At 33.9% G+C, this 22,715-nt stretch overlaps 2 protein-coding genes across 2 annotated transcripts in view; both read right to left on the bottom strand.

The window, feature by feature from the left end:
- Positions 1–1,767: 1,767 nt before the first annotated feature.
- LOC106713897 lies at positions 1,768–8,013 on the bottom strand. The gene is made up of 7 exons (XM_045684039.1): positions 7,885–8,013; positions 4,978–5,095; positions 3,910–3,980; positions 3,211–3,286; positions 2,742–2,888; positions 2,327–2,486; positions 1,768–1,906 (listed from the first exon to the last, which is right to left on the bottom strand). The coding sequence occupies exons 1-7, from the start codon at positions 8,005–8,007 to the stop codon at positions 1,768–1,770; spliced, it is 834 nt and encodes a 277-aa protein (XP_045539995.1). The 5' UTR covers positions 8,008–8,013.
- Positions 8,014–13,277: 5,264 nt separating this feature from the next.
- The window catches only part of LOC106713898 (huntingtin), a 31,289-nt gene continuing 21,851 nt past the window's right edge, over positions 13,278–22,715 (bottom strand). Inside the window, exons 32-43 of the mRNA XM_045683925.1 lie at positions 21,532–22,564; positions 20,932–21,128; positions 20,265–20,411; positions 19,568–19,759; positions 18,662–18,810; positions 18,033–18,160; positions 17,669–17,872; positions 17,123–17,298; positions 16,432–16,570; positions 15,588–15,723; positions 14,634–14,950; positions 13,278–13,872 (exon numbers count right to left, since the gene is read on the bottom strand). Of these exons, the coding sequence (XP_045539881.1) occupies positions 13,474–13,872; positions 14,634–14,950; positions 15,588–15,723; positions 16,432–16,570; positions 17,123–17,298; positions 17,669–17,872; positions 18,033–18,160; positions 18,662–18,810; positions 19,568–19,759; positions 20,265–20,411; positions 20,932–21,128; positions 21,532–22,564 (3,217 nt within the window). The 3' untranslated portion in view covers positions 13,278–13,473. The remainder of the gene's footprint in view (positions 13,873–14,633; positions 14,951–15,587; positions 15,724–16,431; positions 16,571–17,122; positions 17,299–17,668; positions 17,873–18,032; positions 18,161–18,661; positions 18,811–19,567; positions 19,760–20,264; positions 20,412–20,931; positions 21,129–21,531; positions 22,565–22,715) is intronic.

Here is a 22,715-nt window from a genome sequence, read left to right as displayed (position 1 = left end):
TATTTTAAAGGTTTAACCCTTTAAATGTTCGTAAATTTTAATTTTATATAGAGCTTAATAATTCATTCAAACATCCTTCATAAGTTCCTTTTAGTACTTTTATAATTGGCAATTAAAAACAGACGCAAATAATTTGTCTTACTGTTAACCTTATATTTAAAAAAAAAAGTAACTATATAAATCTTAATATCTCACTAATATTATAAACTAGCTTTTACCCGCGACTCCGTCCGCGCGGAATAAAAAAAATGCACACAAGATAAAAAAGTTCCTTTGTCCATCTCCTAGTTCTAAGCTACCTCCCCATCAATTTTCAGCTAAATCAGTTCGACCGATCTTGAGTTATAAATATTGTAATTAACACGACTCTCTTTTATATATAAAGATGCGAATGTTTAGATGGATGTTTGAAGGTATCTCCGGAACGACTCCGGATCTTGATGAAATTTGGCACATATATACAATATAGTCTGGAAGAACACATAAGCTACTTGTTAAGTTTCTTTTTAATTCCGCGCGGACGGAGTCGCGGGCTACAGCTAGTAAACCATAAATCTGACAAAATATTAATATATTCCACATAAATCTCATAGATTTATCGGGTTTCCTTGTCACCGCGTTATAAATGGTATCCTCCATCCGTAAGAGATGTCTTCCATTTGAAACTATTATCATTGTGAGATTTATTAAAGGATCTTAAATGTAAATACGAAAAGCTACGCATATGCCTGTGTTTCCACTAACGAAACTCTTGTAGATAAATGTATTGTCAAGAAGAAAATCTTACTAATATTATTAACTAGCTTTAACCCGCGACTCCGTCCGCGCGGAAAAAAATAATAGAAAACGGGGTAAAAATTATCCTATGTCCGTTTCCTGGTTCTAATCTACCTGCCCACCAATTTTCAGTCAAATCGATTCAGCCGTTCTCGAGTTATAAATGGTGTAACTAACACAACTTTCTTTTATATATATAGATATATAGATGAGATGGATGGAAGGATGTTTGTTTAAAGGCATCTCCGGAACAGCTCAACCGATCTTGATGAAACTTGGCATAAATATAGAACATATTCTGGAAGAACAGACTACTAATTACGTGATTTTATACCGCGCGGACAGAGTCGCTGGCGACAGCTAGTGTTATAATATTCGTATATAACGCTATAGTGAATTGTTTTAAATTAATTCATGCCACGTACAGTAAGACTTAGAGTCACTTTCCACTGAGCTAGCCGCGAGACCGTGTACCGAGATCGTCTTATTGTACAATATGGCAATCGAGCGGTCCGCTGCCCATAGGTATACCTTTAATTGACGGAGGAGGTGCATACATAAAGAGAATCCAATTCCCCTTTCTATTATCTAATATATAAAATTCTCGTGTCACAGTTTTCGTCACCGAGGAGTACTCCTCCGAAACGGCTTGACCGATTCTCATGAAATTTTGTGAGCATATTCAGTAAGGTCTGAGAATCGGCCAACATCTATTTTTCATTTTTTTTTAACTGCGCGCGGACGTAGTCGCGGGCGACAGCTAGTTATAGTATAAAAAAGGGTAGGAAGACAACGTGGACTAAAATTAGGTGTAAAATTATTTATTAGCCGTTTATGGATGTTGCATCTACACCAGTAAAAATTGTAAACAAGTTGCTCTTAAAAGGCGATGCACATGTTTATAAACATTTGAAAAGAAAAACAAAACAACTCGTTTTGAATAAATATATTTTTAATAAACAAATGTTTTAGATAATATTATAATTAAAACTAGTACAAGAAAATAGTGCCGTCAGAATGGTTCTCGACTTTAATAGTGGGCGGTGGCGGGTCCTTTTCTAATAAATATCTTCTAAGCTCAATTAGACCCACATTAATAAGTGAACAAAAAACAGCCGGCAGAAGTAACCTGAAAATATTTCCATCAATTAAAAAAAACATTTACATGTACAATCAGGGAAACTAGCAGTATCCCACCTTTAAAGAGACACTCGTTTAAACATTTTGAAAGCACTGAGGCAGATTTTAAATGTGTCTATAAGGTCGCTGATACATGAATAATTGATTTTTACTATTATACCATCGTTTGCGCTCTCTACTGCCTAAATGGTTATTTTATATGAAGGGGCAGAGTTTGTCTCGTTGTAAGGAACAAATCAATTTTTCTGTAAATGGAACACTGCTAAATTCCCTGACTGTACCTTTGTTAATTCTATTATGCCAACTGTAGCCTAAACGACTTCCTCCTCTGAGTGTCATTGAGGTAAAGTCAGTCGGGTATTCAGATATTTTAATAAACAAATACTGTTTTAGTAAGTTTCAATATTACCAGTAAGAATATCCTAGACTTGGATCAGGAGCGAATACTTCAGCAGCTATGTAGGAGAGAGCCAAGTGCTGGTTCAGTCCAGACGTCGCCCAGTAGATGCCGAACATCATAAGAACTGTTACACCCAAGATGGCTGTCACCACATTCGTCCAGAGACAACCTGAGAGTATAAAAGAAAAGTATAAGATCAATACTGATTACTAATTAAATTAATAAAGGTATCCAAGATATTAATATCAATACAAAAATCATTATTTTCATGCGGATTTGCCGATAGATGGCGCTGGAAATAATTGGACATATTGATTAGAGTTATAATTTTCTGATCAAGAAAGTTGTTTTTTTGGCATCCAAAACAAAGTGTGTTAACTTAACAACTAATTAAGTCATAAATTTTATGAGATACAAATATTACCGGGTAATCCGAAGATTGGTTCAGTGGGGTTTTTAGTAGCGTTGAGTATGGCAAGTGCGGCTGCGACCGTTGCCAGAGCGAGCTGCAGAAACAGCACTGCGGTGATCGCCGCGTACATACCGTACGATATCACAGCCGGACCTGACACTGCAACAGTCGAGGACGTTTATTTCCTACCCACCATAATTTTTCGTAATTTCCTTCGTTATTCCATTTAAAATGTCACTACTTTATTACCTATAAATTTTAATATAATAACAAATAAAAGACAATCTAATTAGGTCGAAAACATAACGTCCGGTAAAGGCACAGTTTCATTAGTCGATACCTCGGTCTTTATACAGTACATATATTCTATAACAAGCTTCAAAATTTCATGATCTTGACGTTGTACATTTCGTTTTCAGAAATAAAAACATATTTTTGTACAAATTTCGGCAGTGAAAACTCACGGTTATAATGCACTTACATGGATTATCCGTATCTATAGTTGTGACGGAAACGCACGCCTGATTGGGTCGCAAGCCCTTCGCCAGTGCGCGAACCTGACCAAAAATAGAAGTAACAATTCTTAATACAAGTTATTCGATAATGCAAAATACACAGTTAAATCAAATGTTAATAAACAGTATTAGACATTCAACATTTCCTTAGTTCCGTTCATAAACGAACAATCAAAGCTGTGCCGTTTTGCTAACTATAGAAATGCCTGTTAAGGAAGTCAGTACAATAGTTTATTTGAAACTATACGTTGTAAAACATACATCAAATTATTAATACAGATATTCAAGACTTGGTATAAAGTTGTTCAAATAATTAACAAGAATGGTTATATTATTTGCTTGGAATGATAAAAAAATGCATAGGATAATCATGTTATAATTCACTAGCTGTCGCCCGCGACTCCGTTTGCGCGGAATTTTTTTTTTTATAAGTAGCCTATGTGTTTGTCCAAACTTTGTTCTACATCTGTGTTAAATTTCATCAAGATCCGTTGATCTGATACGGAGATACCTTCAAACAAACAACCATCCATTCTTCTAAGCTTTCGCATTTATAACATTAGCAAATTAGCGACCTAAACTGCTGTAATATAGTTTTTAGTTTATAGCTTTAATATAGTCGTTTTTGTTATATTGAGAAATAAAAATAATTTACAAACATTTACCTCATCTTCTCTGGCCTGTGGTTCAGTTTTACAACTTACTGCACATGCGCTTACGTCAGAAAGGCAGGTCACTGCAAAAAATATCATAAACACAATAAATTGCCTTATAAACTTTATAAACAACTAGCTTTTGGCCGAAAAAATTAAGTAGCCTATGTGTTGGAGGCCTAATTTTATTCCTCTTTCCCTTCCCATCCCTTTTCTTATAAGGAAAGGATGGGAAGGGGAGGTGAATTTGATGGAGGAGGAGATGCACTGGAAGGTTAAATATTCTCTTTTTGTGCGTCTCCTCCTTCGTCGATTGAGGGTAGACAACGCATCTGCAATTGCGAATGTCTATGGACAGGTCACTTCGCCATTTCGGCGAATTCATGTGGCCGCTTGCTCGTTTGCCACCTTGTAATATAAAAAAAAAATCATTCTATGACTACTATGTAGAGTAGATAAAGATCTAAGTAATGCAGTTCTTTCGCAAATATTAAGATCTGATTGTTACTATTTAAAAACTTATATTTTATATAATAAAATAAAATTACATATATATCGTAATGTTTATTACTAAATCACTTATTCCCTATATGTAACTAAGCAATAACAAGTCCAATATCTATAAAAAAGCAGGTCTTTCTTTTTCATCTAAGCCATCTAAATTCCTTTTTCAATTTATATGAAGGTTAGTTACATCCTAAATGGAAGTTAGCAAAGCCTTTGTAGTAAATTGGATAGGCTTGTTGTTTATTGCTGTACATCAGACCCTATTTCGATACTCTAAATAGTAATAGAGTTAAAGAAATCTAGACTTAATGTTCCATGCGTAAGTAGAATTTCATTCTAAGAGTACACTATGTGACCACAATGTCTGTGAGTGGCAGTACGAACTGCAAGGGCTAAATACGATACCTCAGAAACTAACGATTAGTATCGTTAGTTTCTGAGGTTTTATATAGATTCTTGGCCACAGAAGTTCAGTTCTCGGATGTAGCATATAGATTGTCTTCAATCAGATCTTTGAATTTCTCCACAGTTATGTACAGTATGCGCGTTCTTTAATTGCTTTGCTAGACTTACTATACAGGGTGTTGTAAGAGGGTGTGCCGAGATGTCGCAATGCCAACTCTCCGCGGAAGAGTCCATATCGGATATTGCTGTAGTCCACTTGGCCCTCCAGCCATGCGCTCGATACTATCTGGAACAATGCCATACAGATGGGGGACACTAAACATAACCTTATTATTTTTGGAATTATTGGTTATCGAGTAAGAGGAGCTCACATATCATCCAGTGATCTTCTACAAATATGACCTCATAGAAGACACTTGTCAATTAGAAGTATTTGTTTATTTTATTTCGGTATCATTTTAATCTTTTTTTATTTTCTACTAACACTTTATGGATGTAACTGGTCCGAAATAAAAGTTATTTTATTTTATTTTATTTTTTTATTTTATTTTAATCCCGTACCTTTTTACGGGAAGGAGTATTGACAATGGATAGAATGCGTAAATATATTTTTTATTTATTTTAAAAGCAGCATATCTGTAACACCTTAATTGTTCCTGTTGCGTATAGACAGAGGGCTACTGAACGTTATAAATGGACTGGCTATACGAAGTATTATATTGTGGCTTTTTGATATTCGTCATTTTGGCATGGATGGTAGAGAATTGTAGCGGGGGTGTGGATTCGAACTAATAATATATTGGGTTGTTCGGAAAGTTATTTCGTTTTTATTTCTATTTTCTATGTTTGTTTCCATTTTCTATTTTAAATAATGCCTTTATCAGCTCCAACCGACCTTCCAGTACGTGGTGCATTTTCGTCGAAAATACACGAATCCTAAGTCGAGAAAAAACGAAATGAAATTTCCGAACGACCTATTAAATTAACTGTCAGATAACATCAATAGGCGTTTAAATTGGAACGAAATAAGAGCTGGCATTTTCAAGCATTAATTTATAGAAATCAATGACATAGGGCACTTAATAATAGATGAACATTCATCATTTTGATATTTTTAGGCACTCTCTTAACGTTATTTCTGATATTAACATATGCATGTTTTAATAATACAATATTCCTTAATCGGTTTAATATAATCAGAGAGCTAAATTGTGCTTATAATTTAACTATAATCAAAGCTCTTTAAAGGAATCTAATTATTTTAATCTATTTAGAGCGACGATTGACACTCTAAAAGCTACACTCGAGAGCAAGCGACGCAATTAAGGCTTTGTCACATACTGTGTTACAATTAAGTCATAAATGACTTTAACGACTTACGTATTATGTATTGCATGGAACTACGTCATAAAGTTTTGAATGGCTTTAAGTGAACAAAATGCGGATTATGTTTTCTTAAGTTAATATGTGTCCTGAAATGCAATGTATACACACCACTATTTACGGTAAAGATTATGGTTCTTCCCCAGATATTTAGAATTGAATACTAAATACAAAAACTGCAATAAGACGTTAATCAGTATATGATGCGATGTCTTACAAGTATATAAATAATACAACTTATCTATATATATATATTTATATATAAGAAAGTCGTGTTAGTTACACTATTTATAACTCAAGAACGGTTGAATCGATTTGACTGAAAATTGGTGGGCAGGTAGCTTAGAACCAGGAAACGGGCATAGGATAATTTTTACCCGGTTTTCTATTTTTTATTCCGCGCGGACAGAGTCGCGGGTAAAAGCTAGTGTTGTATAATTACTATCAAGCTGGGTAATATCCGACGTTACGAGGTATAATGTAACATATTAAATGACCAACATTCATGTAGTCTGTACATAGAGTTACAGGAGAACCAGTGAGCAATGAGCCTCGATGCTAATGTTACATTACACGTCGTAACGTCTGTAACTTTGGTCAGTACCCAGAGCAGTGTACCGACTAAAGCATTCATCCAGTCAGTACGTTTACGGTAAAACCAGCGAGCATAGAACCGCTCAATGAGTTTTCAAAAAGTTACACCTCGTAACATTACACTTCATTGTATCGGTAACTACCAAAGCATTTCAAATTACAAATATCTGACGTCAGATCGAGAACATGCGGGATTTGGTACAAGACGATCCAACCACAAATCTCCTTACGCCCGTGGGTAGACAGTATCCAAATGTCAACATTGTTCATAAAGATGGCGATGAGATTACGTTCCGGACACATTCCCAGCAACAAGTTCGGATTCCTCATGAAAAAAGTTCAATCACCTAATTGCAGAGACTGTGGGGTAGTGGAAGACATCCATCATGTTGTTTTGGAGTGTGCTCGGAACGAACGGCTTAGACGTAATTATTTTAAGGTGTTCGGGTATAATGTCGGTCAGATAAACACTATCCTGGCTTACCCGTCTTCTGACGAGGCCAGGATGATGTTTAAGTTGACCGACATGTGTTTAAGAAACAATGTAGATAATTAGATGTAAGGTGTATTTATTGGAAGGCTTATAGGGCGATATGGTCGCATTGCGACAAAGCCTCTTAAATTATTAAATAAAAAAAAAAAAAAAAATATCTGACAGTACGATAAGTCAAAGATTAATAACTGTCCTTTTCCCACTCTATGTTAGTGTGCACTGGTTGTTGTGCCTCCAAATAGATATCGACGCTGGAAAGCATAAACGCTGTAACCCTTGAAATCGCGAATATGTTTTTCACACGTTAATAATTTAAACCATTATCAAACGATAATGATTTTATTATAGGTTAGCACAAACTACACAACATTGCTAAATACCGCATGCTTGTAGGCGTATCAGCTCACGGGTTATCATTTTTTGGCTCTCCTGTAAAGTTCATACTTTCGGGGTTACAGCGTTTATGCTTTCCAGCGTCGATATATCAATCGTCGCTCCCTTAATTATATCACGTTTTACAGAATCCATTTTTCTTATTACGTCAAAATATTAAACATTTTTCCTAATTTCATAGACAATAAAACCTTTTTAGTAAACTTACTAACCCAACTGTCACTGGAGATAGCAACAACCACTAATAATACGCACACCACACTGGAAATAAATGCACAAAATATATAACCACGCCGTGTTACCGCCATTGTGACAACTGATATTAGTAGGAGCATTATCTGTAATTACAATAAAGATAAGACTGGATTATTTCATCGATAAAGACATGTTAGAATTATTGAATCATGATCTAAGAATATTGATTCAATCTTACTAATGTTATAAATGCTAATGTTTAAATAGATGTTTGTTTGAAGGTATCTCCGGAACGGCTTAACGTATCTTGATGAAATTTAAAACAGATGTAGAACATAGTCTGGAAGACATAGATTACTTAAGTTTTTTTATTCCGCGTGGACAGGGCTCGCGAAAGATAGTGTTTCATATGTGGGATGTTTGTTATCACGTAACATCAATATGACTAAGATGGAATATAGATTACAGCCTGGAACTATCCAGAGATATATATGCTACCAATAAAGCTTTTTGTTTAGTTGCGGCCACGGACGGACTCAACAAGTCGGATACAAAAATAAAAATAATCACATTGACCAGTGCCGGTGAAAACAGCCCATAGAAAATGCTCTTAGTCAATTTAAAGAAAATTAAAAATAAAAAGCATACTGAACCTCATTTCATAAATATTTTTAGTAAAAATAAAACAAAGTTTTTTTCTTATTTAACTATTTATTTGCTGCGAAAGCCCATTGCTTTACAAATATAATTTCGAATAATTTCATCAAAATATAGATCTAGTACATCACAAGATTTTTACAACAAATCCGACAATCTTTATTAACAAAAAAAAAACAATCAGCTTGTATTTTTAACTGTGCTAATATACATAATATAATGTTTTCAATATTATTCTACACAGGTGGGCACAGTTAATCAAAAAGTTAACTTCGTTAATCGTTAATTCGTTAATAAAAAAATTAACTTCGTTAATCGTTAAAGCGTTAAAACATCGAAAATTTAACGCAAGTTAAAGTTAATCGTTAACAGTTAACCATACCAAAATTATGCATACTAATATCACACTTATTCTGGCGACTCTTGTTTAAAATAGTAATTTGACTATATATTCTATAACACATTAGTATTAGAGACAAGTATGAATGCATTATAGTATACATATTTCATTACGAGTGCGGAAAGCCAGTCATTGCAAAGAGTTCCGACAAATGTCTAACCGAGCCGAGGCGCAGCCGAAGGTGAGGGTTGATAGTTGGAATAAGTTGTAATGAAAGTTCCGCTCGTGTACTAAACAACTATTTTTAATACAGTTGCGAAAAATGAAGCAATTTAATAGAATAATAAAAACACAATAAACTTAACCAACTAAAATGTTTGAAAAATGGCCCCAACCGTAAAAGAATGCAAACAGGGATTCTTTTTGTTTTCTTCACCCATTCTGGGTAGGCAACGGGAACTATGCCCAAACAGCCAAGTCTTCAGTAGATTATTTTTATTGATATAAAATGAAAATGAAATTTAGTTAGATGAAATAAAATGAAACATAACCTAATTCATTGAATCAAATCATTAAATCTGATATTGTATAATAACAAATTAGAAGCTTCTTTCTAGAAATATTTGCATGAATCATAAAAACTTCAATTTTTTTTTGTAAAAATTTCGTGGTCGTAATTTTTTTTCTTTTTAATAGACATTATTTTGACAGTTGGGAAAGAGAACGCACGAGTTTGGAAAAGCAAAAAAAAGCACGAGTAAAAAAGTGTTTTAATACAGTTGCTCAAAAAGAGATTGGAGGGTATTGCAGGGACGAAGAGCGTTCGAAATGTGGGCTATTACATACTCTTGCTTTTATATACTCGTAATGAAATAAACTATTTCGAACCTTGTTTTGATTTTGTCCTGTTTTTCACGTCTTTCCCGGACGCTCTGATGCATCACACTTGCACGCGAACTTCACATATATCAATTATCAACTTGTCGTTCACCATTCGAGTCGCCGACAGGCGAACAACATAGTTGAACTTACAAGCGTGGCGTGGCGCGTAATTTTAACAAAATGACAGCACGACTCCAAGTTTCTAATTTAACGATTAACGGACTTTTATTAACGGAAGTTGAGTTTAACGGAAGTTAACAAAAGCGTTAACACTTTTTGAAGTTAACTTAAAAGTTAATCCGTTAAGCAAAATGTTAACTTCGTTAATTAACGATTAACGGATTAACGAGTTAATGCCCAGCTCTGTTATTCTATTAATATTGCTTGTTGTTAACACTACATACAGGTGTCCGGAAATTTCAATATTTTTTTTAATATCAAAATTTGGCAAACGACTAAACGGACCATCGTCCATAGACATCCTTAAATGCGTTGCCTACCTTTAATGTAGAGAGAAGGGGACACACAGAAAGTAGATATTTCCCCTTCCTATACGTCGACTCTTCCGCCAATTCAACTTTCCCTTCCCATCCTTTCCTAATAAGGGTGGGAAAGGAAAGATTAAAATTTCAATATTTTCGTACAACTGTAGTTTTTTTTTCTAAACCAGTATAGTGCATAACTGTGCAAATATATCTTAGTGGAATTAAGTCATATCTAAGTGTGTAACATATAACATAGTGATACTATTTATGGCTTAATAATAATAATTTTACGCTTATAAACTCATTGTGTTTAAAAACATATCTGCAGCTTTAAATATAGTACGAGACGCTGCGCAGTACATTATGGTATAGATGGCGTACTGGGAATAGAGGGAGGGATTGCGCAGCGCGCAGTTTAACCACCAAAATGATTATCATTTTATGGCCATAGAAATTAGTTTTGATTACGTCACAGTAGTATGTTTATAGCATAATTATTACGACCTCAACGAGTTCGTTTTTAAAAACTTCATATATTTAAAAAGTAACTAGATTATTGCATCTGAGACCAATAACGAAATCTTAATTATAATAATACAATATTTTTAATTCAAATGTATGCATGATATTAAAGTCTGTGCTGTAAATGCCTAAACGTCAATGTCAATTTTGACATATGTCAGTGCAATTTATTTAGTGACACAGATAAAAAAAACAAATTAGGAAAATTATTAAAACACATTTTTTTATTATATTCGCTTCAAAAAGATTTTTTAAATTAAAATATATATGAAGTACTAGAAAATATAATTTTACATTAAATTTACTCTGTTTAGTTGCTGTTAAAGCTTAAGAAAGTCGCAAAGATAATTTCTAAAATATCAATACTCTACATGTTATTTTTTTTTTAATTTAAATACTATTTCTAGAATTAACTTTTCAGGCCCCCTACAAATTTCCTTCGACTACTTCTTGCTTAACCATTGCTGCTTCATGATACCCTTAAACTTTCTTTATTGTTTTTTTTTTTCATATGCTGTACTTTATTTAATTTTATTTTTTAATAAATAAAATAACTAAATCAAAGTAAAACGTGGTTGATTTTGTATACCATTTAATATATATAGCCAATTCTATAATATTAATTAATTACAAATAACTATTTTTAGTGTGAAATTACTTGAGTTCGTAAAACCAATGATATATTAAATGTCTACTTTCAAATATATTTTTATATTAACTCTATTAAAATTAAAAAAGCAAACTTTCATCTTTCTACTTTTATATCTGTTTTTAAAGACTTTTTTCTTATAAACTATTCCTTCTTTAGTTACATCTTTTTGTTAATTTTAACACATTCATCGCCATGCCTTATTTAGTCACAAAATTATCATTGTGGCACTGAAGCCCTTCGTCACAAGGCGATTTAAATATTAGAAACATGGCGATTTTATTTAAGGCGAATTACGTAATACAATATCATAGACGTACATATCGCCCGTCGCAGACATTTCTGTCTAGCTGTCAAGATCGTCGTGGGAAAAGTTGCTACGATTTTTAAAAAGTTTTAGACGACTCGCGTCGACGATTTTACGTAGTTTATACAGAATGCGCGCAACGCGATACTCGTAACGCAACCATACAATAGTTTCGTTGAATTACGTTGCCTTGTGTAAGATGTTTCCTTCATAAACCATTTTATACTGCTCGAAGGACCAACTTTTTTTTTTCAATTCGATTAAGCTTTGATTTCATTTATTCTTTCACTTCTTTTTTTTGTTTCTTAACAGAAATATATTAGTATATCTATACTTAAGACTTGCTAAATACAACTTACACCTGACCTGACAACTATATCTGAACAATTAAACTACGAGACCTTTCATTTAGATAATTGAATGTCTAGTTGAAAACAAATATGTTTAAAACTATGCTAGTTTTTGAATTAATATTATATATAGGAAAGATTTGTTTATTTGCATTGAATAGATGCACAAACTACTGAACCTATTTGAACCTATTTCACTGTTGGAAAGATACACTATCATCGGATGATATAGACTAGATTTTTTACTAGACTTTTATATTCCGTGCAGTTGAAGACAGAGTCAATTGCTTTTTTTAATATTTCCGTATGTACTACTGTTTTTCTCGTTTGGATTTTTATTGAAATTCAAAAAAAAAAGTAATTAATTTCGTTAGTGAAAAAAAAAATAGTTTTCGCCAGTTATCGAGAAATTCAGGAGCAGAAGGTTAGCGTGGTTTGGACATGTTATGCGGAGGGGTAATGTTCATATAAACAAAAATGTAGAGGAAGACCAAACAAAGTATGGATGGATAGTGTGAAAGAGGATATGCGTAAGAAGGGGGTAAATTCAGATATGACGGCTGATAGAGATGTATGGAGTAGTAAATACTGTGCCGACCCTCCATAGGGATAAGGGCAGGTTGATGATGATGATGACAACGTGAGTATAATTTTTTTTGTACAAGAAACTCTGTTTATTTTAAAGATTGAAAAAGAAGACAATTTTATATATATATAAAAATTTGTATCACGATGTATGTACACGATAAACTCCGAAACTACTGAACTTATTCTTGTCAAATTTTGTAAGCATCTGTATTAACAACTTACTTGGTATATAGGGTAGTTTTTTTTTATCTCAATACTAGATCTAAATGTTAGTTATTGCAAATTAAATATTTATTATACTTCAGTATATATTTATCGGTTAATTCTATAACATCTTAATAGATGGCGGTTAAGCATAGCATAGATATCTGATATAGCATATTTAGTAGTCTTCGGATTAAACACTCGCCCTGAAGATGGACCCCCGATGGGTCCGAAACTAGTCGGTGCCGTCACCGGACGATCAAACGTGAGTTAAGCCGTTTCTTAATTAATTAATTATGATGTCTCACGAAAGTTTAAACAATTTAATATTTAGTAGGTTTTAGACTATTTAAATCAGTGATTGTCAAACTTATTTCTTTCACCGCCCCCTTTGAAAATCAATTATATTTCAGAGCCCCCTAATTTTTATTCAGCCCTAAAACTTAAAAACCACAATTTCATTATTTTAATTCATTTCAATGCCCCCCCATTTTTGAGCCTCTTATCGCCCACTCCAAGGTTTCGAACGCCTCCAAGGGGGCGTTATCGCCCACTTTGGGAAACACTGATTTAAATCTACATGGACAAAGTCACGGGCGATAGCTAATTCACAATAGAATAACTAAACAGACAAACATTGTAAAAGGTAAGATAAACACTCATTATTCTCACACAATTCTTTCAATCTCACCAACTGTGAAGATGTAAAATTTGAATGTAACGCTACAACACATAATAATCTTTTATCTGAAAAAGATATCGTATCTTTCCTTTCAATATCATTAAATAAATACCAATTATCACTATTTTTATTCATTGTAAAACTATTTAAGAAAACATGATAGCAAAGTGGTGATATTTTACGTATAAAACAATTTGAACTTGCTGATACTAAAATTGTTAACACACAAAATGGTAACAATTTCGTTGACACTTTGCCTGTCAATAAATGACATAAAGCTTCAAATATCCAACCACTTAAAACTGATAATTGATTCTGTGTGACAGCTGTTTCAAATACCTGTTGAAATAGAAATAAAATTTTTAATTTTGTGATTAAAAACGTAATCAGTCTATGTGTTGTTCCAGACTATGTTCTACATCTGTGACTAATTTCATTAAGATTTGTTGATTAGTTCTAGATATATCTTTTATCAAACATCCATCCATACATCTAAACATTCGCATTTATAATATTAGTTATTTACTACTTATTTATATTACTAATATTATAAATGCGAATGTTTAGATATATGGATGGATGGATGTTTGATAGAAGGTATATCCAAAACCGATAAACCGATAGATGTAGAAAATAATCTAAAAGAATACATAGGCTAATAATTTTTAATTTCGCATGCACAGAGTCGCGGGCGACACCTAGTATGATATAAATAAAGAAATTAAAGTCAACACGTTGTTCAATTTTATGTCTTTTTGATGTTATCTTAAGATTTATTTTCACTCAAACATTTTAGACTAAATTTAAACTTACTAATATTATAAACGCGAATGTTTAGATGTATGGATGGATGGATACTTATTAAAAAGTATCTTCAGAATAACTCAATGGATCTGGATGAAATTTGGCAAAGATAAAAAAATAGTCTGGAGGAACACATAGATTAGAATTTTTTTTTTAATTCAACAAGGACGGAATCACAATCACAGCTAGTAATTAATAGCTTAATGGCCTTCTACCATTTATTATAAATAAAATTTATTTAACTTTATATTAGGAATAACATAAAAAATTTACTAATAAGTAAAAAAAAAACATACCTCATAAACAACTTCAGCATTCAACACCGAACTCTGAATCCATTTCTCTTTGTCACTTAACAAACTCAATCTCCCTTCAGTCTCTTTACAACACTCAATAAACTCCATCACAACTCTACTCAAAGTCGCAGCCGGAGGTAGAGTCTCTCTTAAAAAGTATTTCAGAGCAGATGTCACAATCTGCTTACTCTCTTTCAGTTTGGAAAGCTTGAGGGTTTTGTATAATAATGTTATACGTTCCATTGAACTCATTAGTACATCTGGATCCATATTTGATACATCCATAGTCAATTTTGGATTTAATAATCTTATGTCAGCTGAAAATTGGATGAAAAGTTTTTTTTAAAGTATATAATAGATTTAGTGGTAATAATTATTATTTCAGGAGTATATTTTTGTTAGTAGGATTTGAAATTTATTTTACTAATATATTGCGAATGTTTGAATGTATGGATGGATGGATGTTTGAAGGTATCTCCAAAATTGTTCAACAGATCTTGATGAAATTTGGCATATATATAGAACATAGTCTAGAAGAACACATAGACTAGTAATTAAGTTTTTTTTTAAATTCCGTGCGAACAGTCACGGGCGACAGCTAGTTTCTAAATTATAAGTAACTATGTTATAAGTAATTTCTATCTAAAACAACTCTACCGTCTAGATATTATAAAAAAAAAAAAATTCCAAATAAACTCTTAAAAAATACATAAAAAAAAATATATTTTTGAAATCAAAACTCTATAATAATAAACATTTTTAGTTCACATCCCCTTCCCATCTTTTCTCGTAAAAGAAATGGTAAGGGAAATTGAATTTGTCAGAGGAAGGAACACATGGTAAAGGAAAATATCGTCTTTGTTTACTTCCTATGTCAATTGAAGCAATGCAATTTCACATTTCTATAGGTAATTGAATTCGCTATTTTGGCGAATTAGTTAATATTCAACTCACCAGAGAATAGATGCACCATTAATATATGTATAACATATTCTTCGTTATACTTCCCTGTATTATCCAATAGCTTCCCAATTACATTATTTTTTAGATCTTTTGATAATATCTGTTTTCTAATCACATTTGTTATACCCTAAAAATAGTAATACATGTAAGAAGATGGCTAGAATTAAAAAAAATCTCTTTAGTTATTTACAAAGATTACTACATCTATATATAAAAGAAAGTCGTGTTAGTTACACTATTTATAACACAAGAACGGTTGAATCGATTTGACTGAAAATTGGTGGGCAGGTAGCTTAGAACCAGGAAACGGACATAGGATAATTTTTACCCCGTTTTCTATTTTTTTTTATTCCGCGCAGACGGAGTCGCGGGTAAAAGCTAGTTTTATATGAAATCTTTTATTGATAACTGATAATTGTTCAAAAACTTTTATGATTTGGCGAAGTCCTATTTCTATGTTTTTTAATTTACATACATACATAAATAGTAATCTTACTAATATTATAAATGTGGATGTTTAGATGTATGTATGGATGTTTGTTTGTAGGTATCTCCAAAACGGTTCAACGGATCTTAATGAAATTAAGTACAGATGTAGAACATAGTCTGGAAGAACATATAGTTTACTATAAAGTTTATTTTTTAATTTCGCACGGAAGGAGTCGCGAGCGACAACTAGTTCAATTATAAACTAGTAATAAACAGTACTATCTACATAATAGTAATACACAAACTGTAGTACAAATACTTTTTGGTAATACCCACACTGGTAATACCTACACTGGTAATACCTACACTGGTAATACCCACACTGGTAATGCTCGGTAATACTCACCCGTACAACAAGAGCAGTACAGTAATGTGTAGGATAGCTGATCACAAAGTCTACAGCGAGGCTCACCAGGTCCTGATGACCTGCCTCCACCAGCGAGAACAACACCGTCCAGTACAGACTCTGCTCGTACAGAGATATCCTGCAAGTACACAAGAAACCGGTTATAACTACATTCAGTCGTATTAACCGATAGTATATTGTATTGTTTATTAGGCAATTATCTTACTAATATTATAAATACGAATGTTTGGATGGATGGATGTTTGTTTGAAGGTATCTTTAGAATGGTTCAACGGATCTCCATGAAATTTGGCACAGATCTAGAAGAATACATAGTTTGCTAATTTTTTTTTCCACGCGGAAGAAGTCGCGTGCGACAGCTAGTATGTAATAGATTCAATGGTTTTTGTTTATATATTTTAAATTAATTAATGAAAAGACTGTCTTATAAAAATACAATTTCTACTTGTCTATTTTTGTGACTTATAAAATATACAACCGTTGAATATAAAATAAATAAATCTCTTTTTTGTCAATTAAAATGAAAGGAACAGCAATATTTATTAATACAAATAGGGTTTTCAAGTTATATCTACGAAAGAATACTACATCGCGGCGACCACGCGTTGTAGTCGCGTAGACACCGAATAGATAACCACCTTCTCAATTCCACTAGGTCAAAGTATCTCACCTGGCGCGCTGGTGACGCTGCAGATGATGACGCACACTGGCCACCAGGTCAGGCAGCAGGTGTGCTGCAGGTCCTGCACTCAGCTGCAGCAGACAGCCGTGCAGCGCTGCCTGTCGCAATGGCGCATAGCTTGATGTTAGGGACTTCAGTAGCTTTTGATGTACTGTTGATAGCTCCTGTAAAAAACGATAATTTATAAATAAATATTTAGTGGAATAAGCGAGAAATCTCTATCAGCGAGAGTTAATGTCCGGTCTCGACGGATTTCCTCCATAAGCGAGAACGGATTAGAGAGAAATCTCTACTAGCGAGAAAAACATCGCGGTATTTTGACTCACGCTTATTAAGTTCGATTCACACAAATTACTGTCAACACACATAATTAAGTTGACGTATCGGATAGAAGAGGTCAGCTTTAGTCAATTTCGTAGAGCATTCTCTCAGTCACATCCTGCTCTCACCAAAGACAAAACTTTCCAAAAACAGAAATCTCTCTCTTTCCGACAAGTAAAGTTTGCACATTTTTCACAAGCTGGCAACACTGACCTGCATACCCTCACAAGGGTAGAGGACAGGCAGACAGACTGCGAGGGCCTGCAGCAGAGCTCTGGTGATGCTGGCCCAGTGGCCGCCAGACTCCGCCGCCAGCTGAGCGCCGGCCCACGACCAGTGTGCGGGAGATGAGAACGCACAGCTCGCTGTGTGAATACTTGAGAGAAGTGCTGTACGAGCAGCTAGACCTGTTGTCGCCTGATTAAAAAAAAAAAACTGAGACTATGACACTAGGAAAGAAAAGGAATCTAATGACACCAAACTTGTCGAAATCGGTACAGTCGTTTAGTCAATAAGAGAGCATAAAATAATTTAAACTAAGCGACGAATTCCTAAGTAAAAATTTTAAGAAACTCACTTTAGGTTCAAGCATTTCTGAAGTAACATCCATTAATAGTTGCAAACAGCTGTTCACGTCTATATCTTTGTTCTTCTTCTTTCTTTTCACCGCTTGTCTCACTCTAGAGGGCGCCTCATCTGTTATGTCTGTTAAAAAAAAAGATTGATTCTCAACTTCAATGATAATTTGAATACTTGTCTATCATAATACATTGATCTCTTTTCTTCTGTAAATTTTTTGTATGTTTTGTCTCTTTCTTGTAACGTAATGTGCCAAAATGTTACACATTTTGTACAATTATAAAGGTACATTATAAGATAATAACAGTTGTTTACTTCAAAGTTTATTAAGTACAGAAAAATCAATTCTAACAACATCGAAAGCCCAGCAATATTCGGTAGGAATAATCGATTTTACTGTATTAAACGTGTTGTATGGCTCAGAACACAGTTCGTATATTTTTATCAGAAAATATAAAAACGGGAAGTGGATTTGACGTAGAGTGGATACATTGGAAGGGAAAATATCATCTTTCCTTGCCTCCCATCGTCCATCGACTAAAAGTAGGTGCATTTGCAATTTCTGATTTCTATGACGATATTGTACTGTTTTAAATCACGTTGTCGTTCAGCACACTGTATACTCACCAGAGGCCAATTTAAGATAGTCAGTGCTGAACTGTGCGCAGTGATATCCATCAAACTGATCAGCGAGGAGAGGTACTCGCTCCAAGTTCACCTCCTCTAACATACTGTACGCTGAAGTGCCCACAAGGAGACTACGTAGACGTTGCATACTGACAAATAAATTAAAATATTTTTTTTCACAAATATTAAGATGTTAATCATGACTGCGTTCGTCTCCAGGACCAGAGATAGACTAAAAGAATTACCACATGGAAAGGCTCTCAAGTAAAATGCAAGAAAGGAAGACATGTAATGGATGATGAAGGAGATATAAAGAAAATTGGAGAATCATACTGGATCAATATTGCCCAAATAAGAGAAAACTGTCTAAAGTTGGAGGGAAGCCTCCACTGGCAGAGTGCTTCTCACAAGTACCCTTCTCTTACATTTTTTTCAATTGGCTTTAAAATATTGAAATGTATAACTGAATGTTGTCTTACTAATATTATAAATGCAAATGTTTAGATGGATGTATGGACGAATGTTTGTTAGAAGGTATCTCCAGAACGGCTATATGAATCTCGCTGACATTTATCACAGACTAGCTTTTACCCGCGACTCCGTCCGCGCGGAATAAAAAATAGAAAACGGGGTAAAAATTATCCTATGTCCGTTTCCTGATTCTAAGCTACCTGCCCACCAATTTTCAGTCAAATCGAAACAGCCATTCTTGAGTTATAAATAGTGTAACTAACACGACTTTCTTTTATATATATAGATTTACAACATAGTCTGGAAGAACACATAGGCTACTAATTTAGTTTTTTTAAAACCTAAGCGGGCGGATTCGCGGGCGTGAGGATTAAAATAAAAGCTTAGGAGAGTAGAGGACATGGGAAGTAGGCGAGAGAAGAGAGATGAACTCACCCATGAGTGAGATAGAGGTGAGTGCGAGGTACATGCAGAGTACCGCGGCGGCGCACTGCGGGCGCGGTGGTGGCGACCAGCTGAGCGATGCCGCGCACCGCCCAGTGCGTCCCGTTGCCAGGCAACGCACCCAACAGACCCACCCAGATCTCCTCGAACTGCTTCTTACACGACCATCCGAGGAGATTCACTCTAAAATACCAACAACTTACAAATCCAGTGGTAGAACCAACAACTGTTGCAAGAATTGGTCGGTTCACAGAAGACAGGCGTCAAATGGAAGCAATTCCGCGTATAGTCTGATGAGTGTGGTGCCGAGGACCTAATTTTAGTCTTTCCCCTTCTCACCTTTTTATACGAAAATAGAAAGCGGATTTGATAGAGAAAGGGGAAATAACCTCTTTCCATGCGTCCCATCCTCCGTCGACTATAGGTAGGTACCACATTTGCACTTGGTTGGTTGGTTGGTTGCATTTGGTCGCTTCGTTATTTTGGCGAATTTAGGTAGCTACTTATTCGTTTACCACCTTATGAATTTAAAAAGAAAACTTACGGACCCAACATTTTTTTATCTTATATCATGAACACTTAAATGTTACTTTAAATCCACACTAAGAGAGACAATTAAAGACCAAAAAATCAAAAACCTGTACATTCTAAATCAAGACAATTTGAATAATTATTATTTAAGAATTACCTGAATAGAAAGGATTCCAGTACATCCATATCCTGCAAAGCTTGTAGTGGTAGATCAATTTTCTGTATGGTATCATTTTTCACCGTCACTTCAACATATGACCACGCTATTGGTGGAATTAATGCTATGTTATTGACAACTTCTAGTCTAAAACAGATATAAAACTTTGATTGAGCAACTGAAAAACTCGAATTAGAGAGTAATCTCTTTAAGCGAGAGTCAACGCCAAGTCCCGAGAGTAACATCTATAAGCGAGAGTTAACTTTAAGTCTCGACAGACAACCTTTCATAAGCGCGGAACTCGGGTTAGAGAAACACCTCTATAAGCGAGAGCCAACGTCAAGTCACGACAGACGACCTTCCACAAGCGTGAAACTCGGGTTAAGAGAAACACCTCTATAAGCGAGAGTCAACGTCAAGTCCCGAAAGACAACTTTCCATAAGCGAAAAACTCGGTTTAGGGAAACATCTTTATAAGCGAGAGTTAACGTTAAGACCCGAGAGTAACCTCTATAAGCGAGAGCCAACTTCAAGTGACGACAGACGACCTTCCGAGAAAAATATAACGGTCCCTTGCTTTCTCGCTTTTTCACTTTCAGCTATAATTTTAAATCTACCCTTAAAGACAGGTTAATTGACACTTAAATTACTCTGAGAAATCACTTACCTAGAGAGACTGATGAGTAAACTTTCTATGGGTTTTCTTAAACCCTTTCCTAAGATATCACCGATAGGTTTAGTGTAGTAATTATGTTCCCAATATTGCACCATTGTGATCAATCTGTCTGAGATCAGTACAAAGTCTGGTTTTGGACCTGAGTCTTGTACTGGCATATGTTGCTTTAAGATCAGAGGTTTTGTGTCCTACAGAGATTAGGGGCAAATTATAAAACATAGATTACTAAATAGTGCAAAAGTGTTGCCATTTTTTACCAGAAAGAAACTCAATTAGGTATTTTTGGGGTAAAATAGTTTCATTATTTACTTAATAAAATATACATGAAAAGAAAATTTCATAAAACTTTTACTTTACTTTCAATCAAATTCAATAAAATGTAAAAAATAAGATTCAAAAATATTTTTTTCCTTTTTATAATAAGATATATATTTTTTTTATTTAAGCTTTCTGTTAGTGAAATTACAAACTAAGAAAGATATCAAATTAGCCTGTTTTCGCGACAAGTAATGTCTCTTTTGTACAAAAATAAGCCTTTAATAAGAATTAAAACACTCAGAAACGAAATAAAGTATATCCTAATGAACTTACCTTAACTAAATACTTAAGTACAGCAAACAAACAACTAATAGCTGATTGTATTCTATTGAAATTACTATCCACATTCAATTCAGACCAAATCTCTTTGAAACTTAAAGCTTTAGCCACATTATGCACTGTTTCCACTATCACATAATCCACGACAATATTCTCTGTTTCCATTATCGTGGCTCTGAACGATACATCAGCATGTACAGGACTCTCCACTTCTTTCTTATTCTTTATCAAAAACGATAAATATTGCAACGAAACTACGCAATAGATGGCTATGTTCTTACACAAATTTGTAGGTATAATATTCTCTATGCATTTCTCTAATAAATCACAATCAGCTTCATCTATCAATGCTATCATTCTATCTAAAGAATTTAAGAAACCAGTCAAAATCGCTTGAACTGTTATAAATTCTTTATAAAATAATTTATCTTGGAATACTTGATGACATCTTCTCGTATACCTATCAATAGTTTGTTCTATATTCATATTAAACGTTTCTGATTGACTTAACGGACGATTTTGTTTTGGAAAAAGTCTTAATATGTCACTTATCGACTTATCTAGAGTCAATATTGACACTTCATATAAATCTGACAACTTTGGAAGTGACATTTCTACTTCCTCTTCGGATATTTTTAAATTCCCAAAACCTTTTTGTTCCGTTTCGTTTATAGGTATAAAGAATTGAGATTTTGATTCTTTACTGTCACTTCTTTTGAATACGTGTAAGTTGACAACATTCAATTTATTACTGTCAATCGACGATGTCAACTCTTGTTCCTTCTTGACAGTCTCTTGTTCCCTTTCTTTCTCTCTCTCCATCTCTTTCGCTTCAGAAATAGAGAGTATATTTAAGAAGTCTCTTGTAAACGTATCACATGACACTTTAAAGCATGACGCAAGAATTTTTCTATCAAACTCAGGACATAACATGACTGTCTGTAAATCTTCTTTCGTCAGATTAGACAAAAGCAGTGCTAAATTGTTATAATTTGATAGTTTTTGAAAGGAACCATTTGTACGACATCTGAAATAAAAATTAAGATTTAAAATATTCCTCGTATGCTCTTTTTCGAATATTTAGAAAGCAGTAGGAATATGAGTAGATATGGAATATTTTTTTTCACTTTGCAAACGAGCAAGCGGACACATGAATTCGCCGAAATGGTGAAATGACG

Source organism: Papilio machaon, chromosome 24 (genome assembly GCF_912999745.1).
Source record: "Papilio machaon chromosome 24, ilPapMach1.1, whole genome shotgun sequence".
Classification (NCBI taxonomy): domain Eukaryota; kingdom Metazoa; phylum Arthropoda; class Insecta; order Lepidoptera; family Papilionidae; genus Papilio; species Papilio machaon.
This window is presented reverse-complemented; position numbering and strand designations above follow the sequence as displayed.

Coding starts and splice junctions, on each gene's coding strand:
- LOC106713897 (XM_045684039.1), bottom strand. CDS start 8,007: ATGCTCCTACTAATATCAGTTGTCACAATGGCGGTAACACGGCGTGGT. Junction 3,287..3,909: donor CACAGGCCAGAGAAGATGAG/GTAAATGTTTGT, acceptor ATTTTTGGTCAG/GTTCGCGCACTGGCGAAGGG. Junction 2,487..2,741: donor ACCAATCTTCGGATTACCCG/GTAATATTTGTA, acceptor TTATACTCTCAG/GTTGTCTCTGGACGAATGTG.